Here is a 13,916-nt window from a genome sequence, read left to right as displayed (position 1 = left end):
TAGTTGCAAAATTAAGGTAAATGATTGAATATTACTAAAATATAAGAGTTTTAGCTTACAATTGCGTTTTTTGACCATTTCGGTAGAGTCAAAGTTGACCGAAGGTTGAAATTTTGACAATTATCGTTATTTATATGAAAATATCTCAAAACTGATAAAAGCTACAATCATGAGTATTTTATTGTTGTTGTATTCTACATAAAAAAAGAGGCCAAATTTTCATATATAATACTTCATGTAACGGCTAATTTACAATGGTACAAAAATTATGTCAAAGTGACAAAATAATTTCCGAGATGTGTCACAGATACTTTTTAGTGCGGCAAGAAAGAAATTCGCGCTTGCGCGCCTGCGTAACGATTGTAAACAAAACAACACCTTGAATCCGTGAACTCCCAGCATCCCCCAAGGCGCGTGATTCAAAAGTTTTAGGCTGGTAGGCCTATAAGTATTTTTCCGCGAATTTAAAAAAAAACTTGTAAGTCGACGTAAAATACGTCCAGTCGGCACACGAGAGACAAAAAATGTCGACGTAAAATACGTCCAGTCGGCAGTAAAGGGTTAATAAATCTCAGTTTAGGAGCACTTGATCCTTTTGGCTTCACCACAGGTCGTTCAACATTGTCATCATAATAATCACCACCACCACTAGCATCCGCATCATGACAACCAGCACCATCTTCATCATCATTGATAGTACTGACTTCCTCTTGACAAATAAGACCATGGGTTGTATGAGTCGTTCCTTTCCCAGATGGTGTTTCTTCTTGGAGGTCAAAGTTGTCAAACTAAAAAATGAACAAGAGAAGTCACTGTTGCATCGACATTTGGAGGTAAGGGGCCAGGGTGATCTTTGACTTGAATGAATATTGCAGTCAATGCCTCTAAGACTTGAATATGAAACACCATGACCAAAACAATTTAGAAATGTGATCTTTGCTTTCCCAGTAAGATGCCAGAGGGTTATAGCCATAAGTAAATATTTGGAGGTAACCCATTGTCCATTTGTGACAGCATACATTATATCATGACATAATGAGTCAATGAGATGGCCTTTAGTTTTACCAGTAATTCAGTGAAGTACTATAGCAATGTTGGAGGGGGATTGATGTCTTTAATAATTTTGCCTGTCGGAGGAGTCCAGGGCAGCTCTCTGAGGAGCTGTAGGAAGACATAATTGTTTGACAAAGAATAAGAGCAGCTTCTTCCAGCAGCCTAGAGTCAGAAGCAGCAGCTTCAAAAGCAGCCTCCACACCTTGACCAGATGGAACAGTAGGGAATAGACGAGTTTACTGTGATAATTTGGCCTACAAAATTGAATTTTGTTGCTAAAATGCTTTATCAATTTGTTTTTTTGCTTGTCTGTTTCATACTCAATGTTGTAGAACTTGCGATGATTTTCATGCATATACAAGAGGTACTTCTCTTTTAGCAAATTCATCCGTTCATCATTGCTTCCATGAATGATTGAATCTTCAACATGGTTACACATATATCAAAATGCATTCTCATGAGCCAAATGCATAGCCTTATCAGTGTCTGACTTTGATGAAGGACCTTCTGGAGGGATAAAATGATGTTAACAGGATAGGTAATATCTGGCCTTCTTTGCAACAAGGTCAACATCCTTCAGTGCCATGATTTTAATATTCTGAACTGCCTCTGCTCTTGATTTGATAGCATCTTCAGGGATTTTGGACAACCTTTTTTAGATCTTCAAATTTTTTGGCAGTCTTTTTTTCACTCTTTCACCAAAAATATGCCCTCTTTTTGTGGTAATAAGTCATGATCACTAGATGAATGACTGCGCTTCCTCTTTTTGTTAGAATAGTATTTCTTAGCCTGCTCAGAATCAGAACCATCTTCACCAGCTTCCGCTTTTGGAGCCTATTGCACTAGTAAACCTTTGATAGCACTGTTTATGATATTCATGATGTTGAAGCAAAGCAGATGGAAGACTATGGCAAATGTCATGTTGTCTTTCATAGTCTGTGCGCCAAAAAGATTGTTTGATTTTAGCAGCACTCTGTATCGCTGAAAGACTTTTTGAGGTCAATAGAGTACATTTGTCATCTCTCACAGCATCATAGTGAACTATGCATTCAGTATTTAGACGACATTTAGAATACATACTGCTTTTCCAAATTAATTAGTTTGTCATCCATTTTACTGTATTCTGACAAAGAAACTAATTTCAGTGGTCTGACAGTTATTTCTATTGTTATTAGTATATGTGTATTAACAAACAGACATAATTAAACCACTCGGCCAACAATAGACTTTTAACCACTCTAATTCCACTAAAATTTATTTCTGGCCATATTTGGTAGATACATGTAATTACTCAAGGTCACAGGTCTCCAACAAACATTTTTACCCAAAATGGGAATTTTACATAATGGCCAATATTTGCGGATCTCGTGGTAATGAGGCGGCTCTAGCTATAATTAATTTTACATTGATTGTGTAATTTTCACGTCAAAAGAAAGCTAATAAAATGTAAAATATATATCTTTAATAATATATCATTATTAAGAATATCAAAGTGTTTATAATCAAAGATATTTTCTCGTATCAATCAAAAATATTCATTCTTGAACATTTTTATGTACATATGCTGTATACTATATGCAAGTTATTTAAAGATACTATATCTTAATGAAAAATACTTTTCATAAGCTTCATTTTGGTACACATTAAGGTCTATTCAAAAGAAAAATATTCTGCCCCCAGAAACAGATTTTGTTTGTAAGTGATGCCAAAAAAAAAATATACTAATTGCAAACTTTGATAGCAATTTACGGGTGCTTGCAACCTGAAATCGCTTGAGTAACAGGACTTTTTCTGAAAGCTTAAGCGTCAAATTAACTAGGAAAAATAGTCCCAGGTATAAAGAAGAGCGGGGAGGGGGGTTGTCCTAGCTCATGGTCTTTATTGTGAATTCGTGCAACTTGAATTGTGTAAGATTGAGGTATTACAGTAATTCATTGTAAAATAGCTACACTATTTACTCTTACTACTAACAAGAAAATACATTTGGAAACAAGACGTTCACCCTGTCTGCATACTCATCAAACCCAAAGAAATTTCACTCCCCATACAACATTGTTTGAACGATTATACAAGTATTTTCATCCATAAGATCTTTTGAGGTAGAAAAAACTTTCTGTGCTAATTTCCTATGGTTTGCTCTCTTTGTTATCATTAATTCACCATACAAGTATACACCCATCGACTGGTCATTAAGCAAAAATCTTTCAACTTCAGATAAATCATGGAAGCTGTGTTTTATCACAAGTTCACACCATCTGTGTCGAACATCAGCATTCATTTTTGTAATTTTATAATGAACATAGATATTACTCAGAATTCTACTGTGTATTTTTGGCATGTCCATTAAATATTCAAACAATAACACCACTTGGTCTGGAAACATTAACGGATATAATTCGCACTTTAGCTTTTTACCTGAACCAGTCAAAAATTTGTTATTGAACATCTCCCAAAAATGAAAATGTTCCAGTACTTGTAATGTAAGACTGTTAGAAATCATTCCATACATATCAACTGTTTCCTTATTTAACCCAGGCTGGTGAAGCCAGTTTTTTAATAAATATGCTAAAGATATTTCTTCCAAAATTTTGGGGCATTTTGCAATGAAAAAGTTCAATATCTCCTCAGATAATACCAGTTGCCCATGATAATGAACTACATATGCTGTCATTGCTTTACTAAATTCTTCTTTTCCTACAATTTTTGTTAGAAACCTGAGTAGAAAATAACCTTTAAGGTAGTGAATCTGCAAGAATGTTTTCTCAGGATTCAATCCATCCTTCACATAATTGATGCCCTGTTCAACGAGACTTTCTCCCTGCATTGGTTGCAGTCTCTGAAGATCTTCACTGGAATTTTCAAGTTCACTTTGTAGGGTTCGGTACCTTAGATGTGCTCTCACGTCTGCTAGTTCGGCTAGCTGAGTACGGGTCACCATCTGTAATATCAAAAGGCAAATTCCCAAATAGAAAAGAAAAAAGTTCCACATATATAGCAAACAATTTTTTTTTCAATGTCACTGCCGCAAACAGTATGTACTAATTAACAAGCAACCTCTTATTTTACTTATGCTTCAACACAATGCATGATTACATCAACAGTTCTGAATCCCTCTTCAAATTAAAATCCAAGTAAAATCAATGGGTCGGTTTATGATGAAGTGTCTTCCTATAAGGAGCAATTATTAATAGGACTATGCTCCTTCTGGTGGAAAAGATGAACACAAGGCAATTACCCCAAATCTTCCTAAAATCAAGACTTCAGTTGCCAAAAAAACCAAAATATCAGAACAATTTTTTTATAATAAAATGAAATTTTACACATACTCAACAAACACTTAAAAATAGCTGTAAGCTTTCCTAACCACGGCAGTCATTATTCAAATTTACGGTGGCACTGCCAACACTCTTGTAGGTGTACAGGACCCCGCCCACTTTCAGGAACGATTCATGCCTGATTATTTATTTAAGTACTTGGTAATTATGTGTAAAATTTCATTTTATTATAAAAATATAATTTTCACACGTGACTTACCAAGCACTTAAAAATAGCTGATTCCACACTGTAGGAGGAGGGAATCATGGACTATAATAAACTAAATTAAGACATTATTAATGGTATTGACTTAAAATAGAAAGTATTGTTTTGAGACTATGCTCATGGTAACTTACCTGGTCAGAGAGTGCTGCAGATGATGACTGCCTCTGGTAGTCGCTCCCTTAACCTATAGAGGGCGTGGCGGCTTGGCCAAGGATCGCCCCTACTGAGTGGGATCTTTGTGGTTATAGAAGTACACTGAATGACTCAGAGAAGATTAAAAAACAGTGCCCTTGCCCTGGGTATATACCAGAAATTTAACAAAAACATTGTCACCTAGACATTAAAAACCAAAAACCAACCTCACCACTAAAGGACTAGTGGGTAATCCAGGTACCAAGTACCCCTAGGCTTCCCAAAAACTCAATACCCTACACCAAGGCAAGGGGATATAATAGGGATAGTTAACTCCTTATGCTTCCTCACCCAACACCGTGCCAGTTACCACCAAAGGAACCTAAATACAACAATTTTCGAACACTGTTTCTACCTCTTTGAGGTGTGTGATGTGAACACTGATCTACACCGCCAAACCATTGGTTGCATTATCGTTTCCAACAATAGATTGTGTGCAGGCATGTGAAGTGGCAACTGCTCTTGACTTTGTGCGCCTTCACTTTGTAGGAGGGGAGCACTTTCTCTTGAAGCTGTGTATGTGAATCTATAATCACGCTTCTCAAAAAGAATGCAATGGGATTCTTTGATATCGCACAAGACAGTAACAAAGAGCTCTGACCAGACATAGAAGTCTCTCTTCTTCCTCCAGGCCAAGTATATCCATAAAGCTTTTTATGGTGAATGACCAAGGGCAAGGTCTGGGCACTTCTTAATTTTTTGCAAGGAATCCCAGAGAAAGAGAACACACAGCATTTCACTGGGAGAAACTTATTCTCCTGTCAATTTCTTTCAATTCACTTACCCATTTTGCAATTGCTAAAGCCACCAGAAAGAGGGTCTTTCTGGTGATGTTTTTCAGAGAAGCTGAACGAAGGGAAGATTCGAAAGCCACTTCAAAACCACATCGAGATTCCAAGAGACTATACCAGGGTACTTCAGCTTGGAACTCTCAAAGGATTTAATGAGGTCTGATATGTCTTGGTCCGAACAAAGATCAAGGCCTTTTTGCCTAAAGACTGAATTCAACATCGACCTACATATACCCCTTAATAGCCAACTTCCTCAAAGTCTTCAGGAAGAGCAAAAAATCTACAACTTTTGCTAAATGGGTCTCAGAAGAAGACACAATATTTCTTCTACACCAGTTCCTGAACACCTTCCACTTTGACAGGTAAAGCTTGTTAGTAGAAGCTTGTCTACATTCAGCAATGGCTTTTTGAAGCTTCCTTTGAAAAGCCTTTTGTTCTGACAAAAGCACATCTAAGGTACCGAACCCTACAAAGTGAACTTGAAAATTCCAGTGAAGGTCTTCAGAGACTGCAACCAATGCAGGGAGAAAGTCTCGCTGAACAGGGCATCAATTATGTGAAGGATGGATTGAATCCTGAGAATGAATGCTGATGTTCGACACAGATGGTGTGAACTTGTGATAAAACACAGCTTCCATGATTTATCTGAAGTTGAAAGATTTTGTTCAAGGCCACTGTATTGTCTGCATATACTGCCCCTATCCTCTCCAATACCAGATGAGCGATGTGTTGGAAACAGAGAAATTAATAGCAATTCCTTCACATTTATATGAAGGGCCTTTTGATCCGATGACCACAGTCCTGACACTTTCTTGTTTCCCAAAAGAGCACCCCACCACAGATCTGATGCATCTGAGTAAAATCTGAGGTCGGGGTTCAGCGGTCGAAGAGACTTCCCTTCCTGAAGTTTTTCCGAGGACAACCACCATATAGGTCTTCTTTTATCTCCTGAGAGATGAGGAAAACTAAAGAGTTCGATTGCATTTTCCTACACCAGCACACTTTCAGGTAAGTTGAGGAGGGCACATGTGAAGTCTCCCGAGTCTCATGAAAGACTCTACTGAGGTCAGAGTTCCCAGCAGGCTCAATCACTGCGCCACTGAGTACTCCTTCAGGGTCTTGAATTGTCTGCAGGCATGAGTCAATTCTCTTGGGTGAGAGAAAAGCCTGAAAAGTCTGAGAGTCCCGAATCATGCCCAAATATAGAATCCTCTGAGTGGGGACTGGTTGCAACTTCTTCTCGTTGATCATAATCCCCAATACTTGAATCAGAAGTCATAGTTTCCTGAAGTCCTCTGTGCACTCTGTCTCTGATGGAGACTGGAGAAACCAATTGTCTAGATAGACCGAAACAGAGGGCCAGAAATTGATAAACCTTGTTTTGCAAGACAAAGGGAAGAAATTTCTTGGAATCTGGCTGAATCGGGATGTAGAAGTAAGTGGCTTCCATATCCAGAGTCACCATCCAATCGTCCTGCCGTAGAGACAATATTACTGATGTGTTGGTTTCCATACAAAATTTCGTCTTCATCACAAACTTCTTCAAAGCAATGACATCTAGGATTGGTCTCCAAACCTCCAATGACATGGGGACTACTACAAAGAGTCTGTTGTTAAACCCTTCTGATGTGGTATTTAAAACTTCTTCTATTGCTCCCTTGTTTAAGAGAGCTTTCACTTCCTGGAAAAGGGCCGAATATCTTTCAGACTCCTGAGAGTAAGCTATAGGTGAAGATGATGATGGGGGCTTCTCTATGAGAGGAATGAATAACTATCTTTCAATACCTGAACAACCCAGGGTTGTACCCCTCTGCGGCTCCACTCTTCCCAAAACAAAACAAGCCTGGCACCAACTGGGGCACAGAGGACAACCAAATCACTTCTTGGAGTTTGTCTTAGTTGTTACATTCATGCTGGACCTGTAGGTAGGTCACAAGTTAGTCCTGGGTCTAAGTTGCGATTCACCTTTTCCTTACCATAAAGATTGCAGCTGTAAAGGAAAAGAAGAAGATCGTCTTGCAGTCGGAACCAAGTCCTTTGGTCTTCTAGTAAACTGTTAGCACCAAAGTTTCCTCTTCTTCAAGATACCCATAGAGAAGAGGGAAGCTAACTTGTCAGACCCATGCCTTGTTGGCACATGACAAGACTCCTAGCCAGTCAAACGAGAATTATTCCGCAAGAGTCGGGCAGTCCCTGATTTTCCTTGCTAACTCTCCCACAGTCCAATCAAGGAAGCCCATTCTTTCCATCTTTTATAGGTTCTTCACAAGATAGTCAATCTTGGAAGAAGAGAAACAAGTCTTTGCTGAAAAAAGGCCGAGCATCTTGAGGAATCCACCAAGACAGAAAAGTCTCCCAGGGAGGAGGCAGAAACTCCCAGAGAAGGAGTTTCCCCTGTACCATAAAACCTGTCTCTACTTAATATGCTTAGAGGGAGGAAACACAAAAGAGGCTTTCCCCTGCTTCCTCTTGCAACCAAGCCATTCATACACCTCTTAAAACACCTTCTTAGAGGACGATGACAAAACTAACTTAGGAAGGCCTAGACTATCAGATGGCTTTTTCCCCATAAGGAAAGTCGATGCTGGAGAAGCAGGATATGCAGGTTCAAAGAAGGCGGAGAAGTTGGACGATGAACTTTAACAAAGACGAATAGGCTGAGGAAGGAGCCAAATCTTGATCTATTTCTTCCTCCTTAGACATGATTGGATACAAGGCATCATCCTTAGTGGGAGTCTCCAAAGGTTTCTTTATAAGGAAATCCATCAAGTCCTTTAGTTGCTGCTTTATCATTGCTAAAGAAGGGTCTTTTTGTACAGAAGGAGCAGAAGTAGACTTGCAGTCTCCATCTGGTGCCAAAAGGACAGAAGCGGGCGCCAAAACAGCTGTTGCGGGCGCTATGTAGCCGGAATTGGGTGCCTGGGCGCCTGTATGCCAGAAGTGGGCACCAAGTGTCCAGAAGAAGTGCTTATGAGTAACTGTAGAACTTTTTCGTAAGGTCTCATGGGGCAATCCAAACCAGAGAGACTCAGGACTATCCCAAGACTTGGGATAACGAGACAACTTGTCCATGGCCGGTCTTTCAAAACTGCACGAAGGCTGAGGGCTGGTGCTACCTACCTTGTACTTCTTTACATGGAGAGGAGAAGCATTGGCAGGAGTCACACACTTCTTCCAAGGACAAGATACTGATGAATGTCGTCGCCGGTGCTTCCTGTCTGGAGACGAGTCTTCTGAGTCCGTCGACAGACGACTGGCACTGAAAGAGATACCCTTCCAATGGCACTCTGTCGATGCCTGCGGTCAGTCACCAGGCTCAATGGAGGCTCAAGCGGAGGGGGCGACTGCTTGTGGGCAAAGCCCACTGGCCTCCCTTACCTTTGGAATTTCTTCTCCCCAGTGCGGGGGAGCAGGGCAGGGATCTTCGTCTAGGAGCACCAGTGGGACGAACAGCTACCTCCTCAGAGAGCACTACATTATCACTAGACACTGCACTGACATTGTGCACTTCTAACACATTAGCACTGAGAGAGGATTTCTCCACAAAGGATCTGAAAGAGGAACCTAATTCCATTATCGCATTTACAAGAAAACAAAATTTCTTGTCAAACTTAGACTCTAGACTGGTTATAGTGTCGGGGTTAGAAGCACAGGAGCCTGGGATCGGAGTATTAGGCAAAGGAGTAGGAGGAGTAAGGATTGGAGATATTACAGGAAGAGAAGAAACAGTAACTTCTTCAGCTACTCCTGGAACTACCAAAGAAGCCCTATTTTCAGCTCTAAGAGCTGCCTTTCTTATCCTATCCCTGTTACTGGTATCAGCCCTGGGGTTGGGGGGGGGGGGGGGGTGATTTACGACCAAGTTGGTAAAGTTGTGTTTTCACAATATCTCAAAGTTATATGATGCCAATCTGAAGCATTCTACCAGGTAAAAAATGTAATTTTGGAAGTGCAAGTGGATACTGAAAATTCTGTACCTCAAGAACTGAGCTTCTGCTTTCCTCTTTATTTCCCAAAAATTATTATTTTTTTTTTAATATCTTTTGTTCCTTCTAGTACATGATACGTACAATATGTTTTCCCTTATAAAGACGAGCTGGTTCTGAACTTAAGTCCAAAACAACAAACATGACTTAGTAACACTAACTTTTGTAGGGAGATTGTTATTATCTCATTTTTTTGTTTATCACCTTTACCAATAATCTTTTGGGTGCTTTTCTTTGCTTACAAGTGTTATTTTATCATAATTATGCCTTGTAAGAAGTTTGGTTTCTTCCTTCCAGTAGTCTTATAGAGAGTATATCCAAGCTTGTGGGAGAATTGTTCCCACAAGCTTGGATATACTCTCTATAAGACTACTGGAAGGGAGAAACTAACTTAAGGTAATTCTACCCTATTTAAATAAATTGCTTAAATCTAAACAGATTTTAACAATATCTTAAGTCTAGGTCCTTACTCTAGTAAGTATATACTATTACCGCAAACAATTACTGGTAAGGCCTCTGTGATTACTATGTCAACAAGTAATACTATATATTTTACATGTATATAATTAGTAGTTAATTATAACCAGTGCAAGAATGGTTCAATTATACAATCCAAGTGAAAAACCCCAATGAAGGCTAGAGACTAAGCGAGGCGGTTAGGAGAGAAAAGGAGCTAAAGAAGGACAAGGTCTTTACGACTAGGTATGTCAACATGACTAGGCTGTGTTAGGGGAAACAATATTCCCCCACTGCCACTGCTAAATTATTTAAGGGCTTTCAAGGATTTAAGGTAGTGGTGATTAAATACTTGAATTCCATCTTATATACTTCTTAAGGTCATCAAAGTTCATGTGGTGGAAGTGAATTATTAAGGCAGCTACTGCTCAGACATCATGTACATGTGGAATTGATTCTGGTTAGCCTATCTAAAATTATAGAATTGTTATTTTAATCACTTAAATGAGACTGTTCCACCATCTCTCGAATGAATAAAGGACCTGAAGTTTTATTTAAAGTTCTGTCTAGAATTGATCTCAAGTTCTGACTGGACATAGGGATAGATCCGGTGGAAGTGGGACAATCTTCTAGGGGGCCCACCTACTCTGAGGATCCTCATTTTTAGCCAAGAATTCGATCTGGAGATACTAGAACTTCTCTGGATGGAAGAAAATCAATATGATTTTGTTCTAGCTAGCACAAGTTCTCGGCATTGATGAAATTATGAATCTGTTAATGTGGAACCAAACTGGAGTACCTCCTTGAAGCAGATTTGGTCGTGGTAATAACACTAGCTGGTAGGCCCTTTCTAAACAGGGTCCTAAGGAACGTAACAGCCAGATTCGTATTCATCGTCATAACTATTGGGTCTTTTTAGGAAAAAGGCTAGCTTGTTTACTGTAGAATCGTACTGCTTAGAAAAGGGAGTCGTAGGAACTAGGGGAGAGATTAGTCAGGACTGTCAAATCTCGTGACAATTGCTGAAACGATTCCGTATGGTTGCGGACCTCCCCGTAGACTTTCGTTGTCTGATTCTAAGAACAAGGTGTTAATAGGATCCATATTGGCATCTTCTTGTGCCGTGAAATTCATGAATTCCATAAAGTTAGGACACTCTGAATCCTTGAGGAAGCGTCCGCCGCCCTTGTTATACTAATTGTGCCAGTCTGGGGTTGGGGGTCCGTCTGGGGCGGAGTCCCGATTCCCCTAGTAACGGGTCACAATTGCTCTTGAGTCCGTTGGGGGTTAACAGCCCAATCCATCCTTAGAAGGATGGGAGTTAGCCTAGAACTTGCCTTAGTAGATTTATTGGAGGGAAAAAATAAATCCTCTGCCAGATGTTCCAACCTATCTGGTATCCGTGGCCTGGGCCATGGGGTCCAAATTGAGGGCACATGAAATATTGTAACTTGTGGTTGGATTCTGTGGCAATAATTCTACTAGGAGATCTGGATTCTGTTGGCTGATCCATCTAAATGACCTGTTGTCTAAGGACTATTCCGCTGTAGCGGAGTTGTCCTTGACAGTGCATCTGCCACTAAGTTCTTGCTCCTGCCAAGTGAGTTGCTGACAGATGCCACTGTTTCTTGTTGTCAATGAAAAGATTGTTATCATGAACTGATATGTGGCTTGGTTGAAAGCTGCTCTCTGAGGAGAGTTACTAAGAATAGAATACTGTCATGGCTTCCAAACACTGTTATGAAGCTAGCAGGGCATTAGGAACCAAGTGTCCTGAGCGTTTCCATATTGGGAGTAGTCTCCCAAACCGCTTAGTGAAGCATCCATATGGACCACTAAACTTGGCGGAGGGAACCATACCGGTGATGATTTTGTCAGATTCTTGACTTCTGTCCATGGACGGAGTCTCTCTGTAAAATGTGCGGGATGCGGGAACTCTCGCAATTTCCCTGTTCGCTCTACTCCGCCAAACCCGGAATATAGCCTTCCGTTGGCTTTTAGTAGAGTCCCTGTTACTGACGCGAATTGGAGTGAGCCTAGAACTCTTCCTGGTTCCTCCAGGATGCTTGTCTGCCTTGAGGAACTGTCTCGCAGCCTTGCTATTTGCTTTCTTTTTTCCCCGGTGGGATCGAAAGTTGTGTGATTTGAGGTCCCATTGTTTACTAAACACTAAAACCGTGGTGTCGGAGTGTGTAGGGATTCCTTGTGATTTGGAATCCTAGGAATTCCAGAAATTTTATCACTTATGGTTGCCTTGAGACATTCCTTGACGTTTATAGTTCAGATGAGCCAGTCATCTAGGAGATTACTAGGCTTATCCCTTGGGTTCTCAGTTATTGCACTACTGTTTTCGCTATCCTGTAAATATTCTGGGCGCTCTGATAAGCCCGAATAGCCTTACTTGAAGGTGTAAGCCTGTTGCCTAGTCTGAAGCCTAGGAAAAGGCGGTAGCCTAGGAAAAGGCGGAAGTGACTTGATACCGGAACGGGATAGTGTGATGGTAATTGCTTCATAGCAAAAGAAGTTAAAGGAAAGGAGAACACAATTTCGAGAAGTTCGGCAGTAAGGAGGCTTTCGCGCCCATGTTGGAGGCTCCTGTCTTCGCGGTTTTTCTGGAATCGTCGGGCGTGTTGTGGAGCGCACAAACGCGCCATCGTTACGTGAGAAATGCCGCGATTTTCTGATGCAATACCTCGTCTAGATTAATCTAAGAAGTTCTAGAAATCCCTGGAGTCGGTGACGTTCGCCGTAGGCTCCGCCCCCAGAGTGCCGTATAAATACGACAAACGAACTTTGGAGAGCAGTGATCTTAGAAGAGAGAGAGAGATCGTAAAAGAGAGAGATCACCAGTTAGTCACAGAGCCACAGATCAGATTATCAGTGAGGGATCAGCAGCAGTGATCGTCAGAGAGATACGAGAAAAAGGAACCGACGAAGTATCAATCAAAAGAAGAGTTGTTCAAGTGTTGGTTGGATATTGGTCTAGTCGTCTTCCGGTGTGGACGGCCGAGTTGTCTCTACGTGGAGCAGACTTCGGAGAAGAAAAGGGGAGAGTTCCTGCCTTACGAATAGACTATTTTCTGCAATACGGAGTCAAGAGGACGACTGCAATTGCCACTCTACTTTTATGAAGCCACCTCTTTGAAGTGCCAAACTGTTTAGCAAGTCTTCTTATTACCTCACTGATTCCCCCAGTCCATGCAGTGTAAGATTCTGTCTTTTTATGTAAATAGGAGATACCATTCTGCATTTACCTTTGTTAGTAAGCTTGTAAATAAACCTTTGTTGTGTTAGTGTTTCTTTCTATATTCATATCCCCAGTTTCAGCTGTTTGTGTTGATATATTTTTTTTATTATTATTTCATATCGAACCTGAAGCGGACCTCTCTCAGAGGCCGTAACATTGTGTCGACCTTTGGCCAGGATATTTTGACACCGTAACATTGTCTCTGAGATTACAGAGTCCGTAACAGATAGTAAGTATCTATAAGATTTATAGGTATTGTGACGGCCCCACAGGGAAGTAAGGTCCGTACCTGCGAAAACAGTTAGCATATGGAACTTGTCGTATTGAATGTATGAGTTTCAATGAGACAAGCCTAATATTACTCTTGGTTTGATTGAATCTTCATGGAATCGCTGGAGAAGGGTCCCAGAAATTCTAAATGTTTGCACCTGTAATTACTTTCTTCTACAGAAAGTCTTAGGTGTCCTTTATCTCATCCAGCATTCGGATGTTGATAAACTTTGGTGATGGAGGAGGGCCCTTCTCCCTACTCCATACCCGACCTCTTGATACTATGCTGTTCGACCAAGTGCTGATTCCCAGCGGTTCTTGAATAAGTACCGCTTTCCTCCTACCTGAGGAGTCTCACTTGTTCGTCATAGGTCTGTTGCG

The 13,916-nt window shown here is 40.5% G+C and overlaps 1 protein-coding gene across 1 annotated transcript in view; it reads right to left on the bottom strand.

The window, feature by feature from the left end:
* Positions 1 to 224: 224 nt before the first annotated feature.
* LOC135204014 (aminopeptidase O-like) overlaps positions 225 to 13,916 on the bottom strand; it is a 130,588-nt gene continuing 116,896 nt past the window's right edge. The window contains exon 4 of the mRNA XM_064233943.1: positions 225 to 3,991. Within this exon, the coding sequence (XP_064090013.1) occupies positions 3,089 to 3,991 (903 nt within the window). The 3' untranslated portion in view covers positions 225 to 3,088. The remainder of the gene's footprint in view (positions 3,992 to 13,916) is intronic.

This window comes from Macrobrachium nipponense, chromosome 44 (assembly GCF_015104395.2).
Source record: "Macrobrachium nipponense isolate FS-2020 chromosome 44, ASM1510439v2, whole genome shotgun sequence".
Classification (NCBI taxonomy): Eukaryota; Metazoa; Arthropoda; class Malacostraca; order Decapoda; family Palaemonidae; genus Macrobrachium; species Macrobrachium nipponense.
The sequence above is the reverse complement of the archived record's forward strand: the minus strand, read 5'-3'. Positions and strand labels throughout refer to the sequence as shown.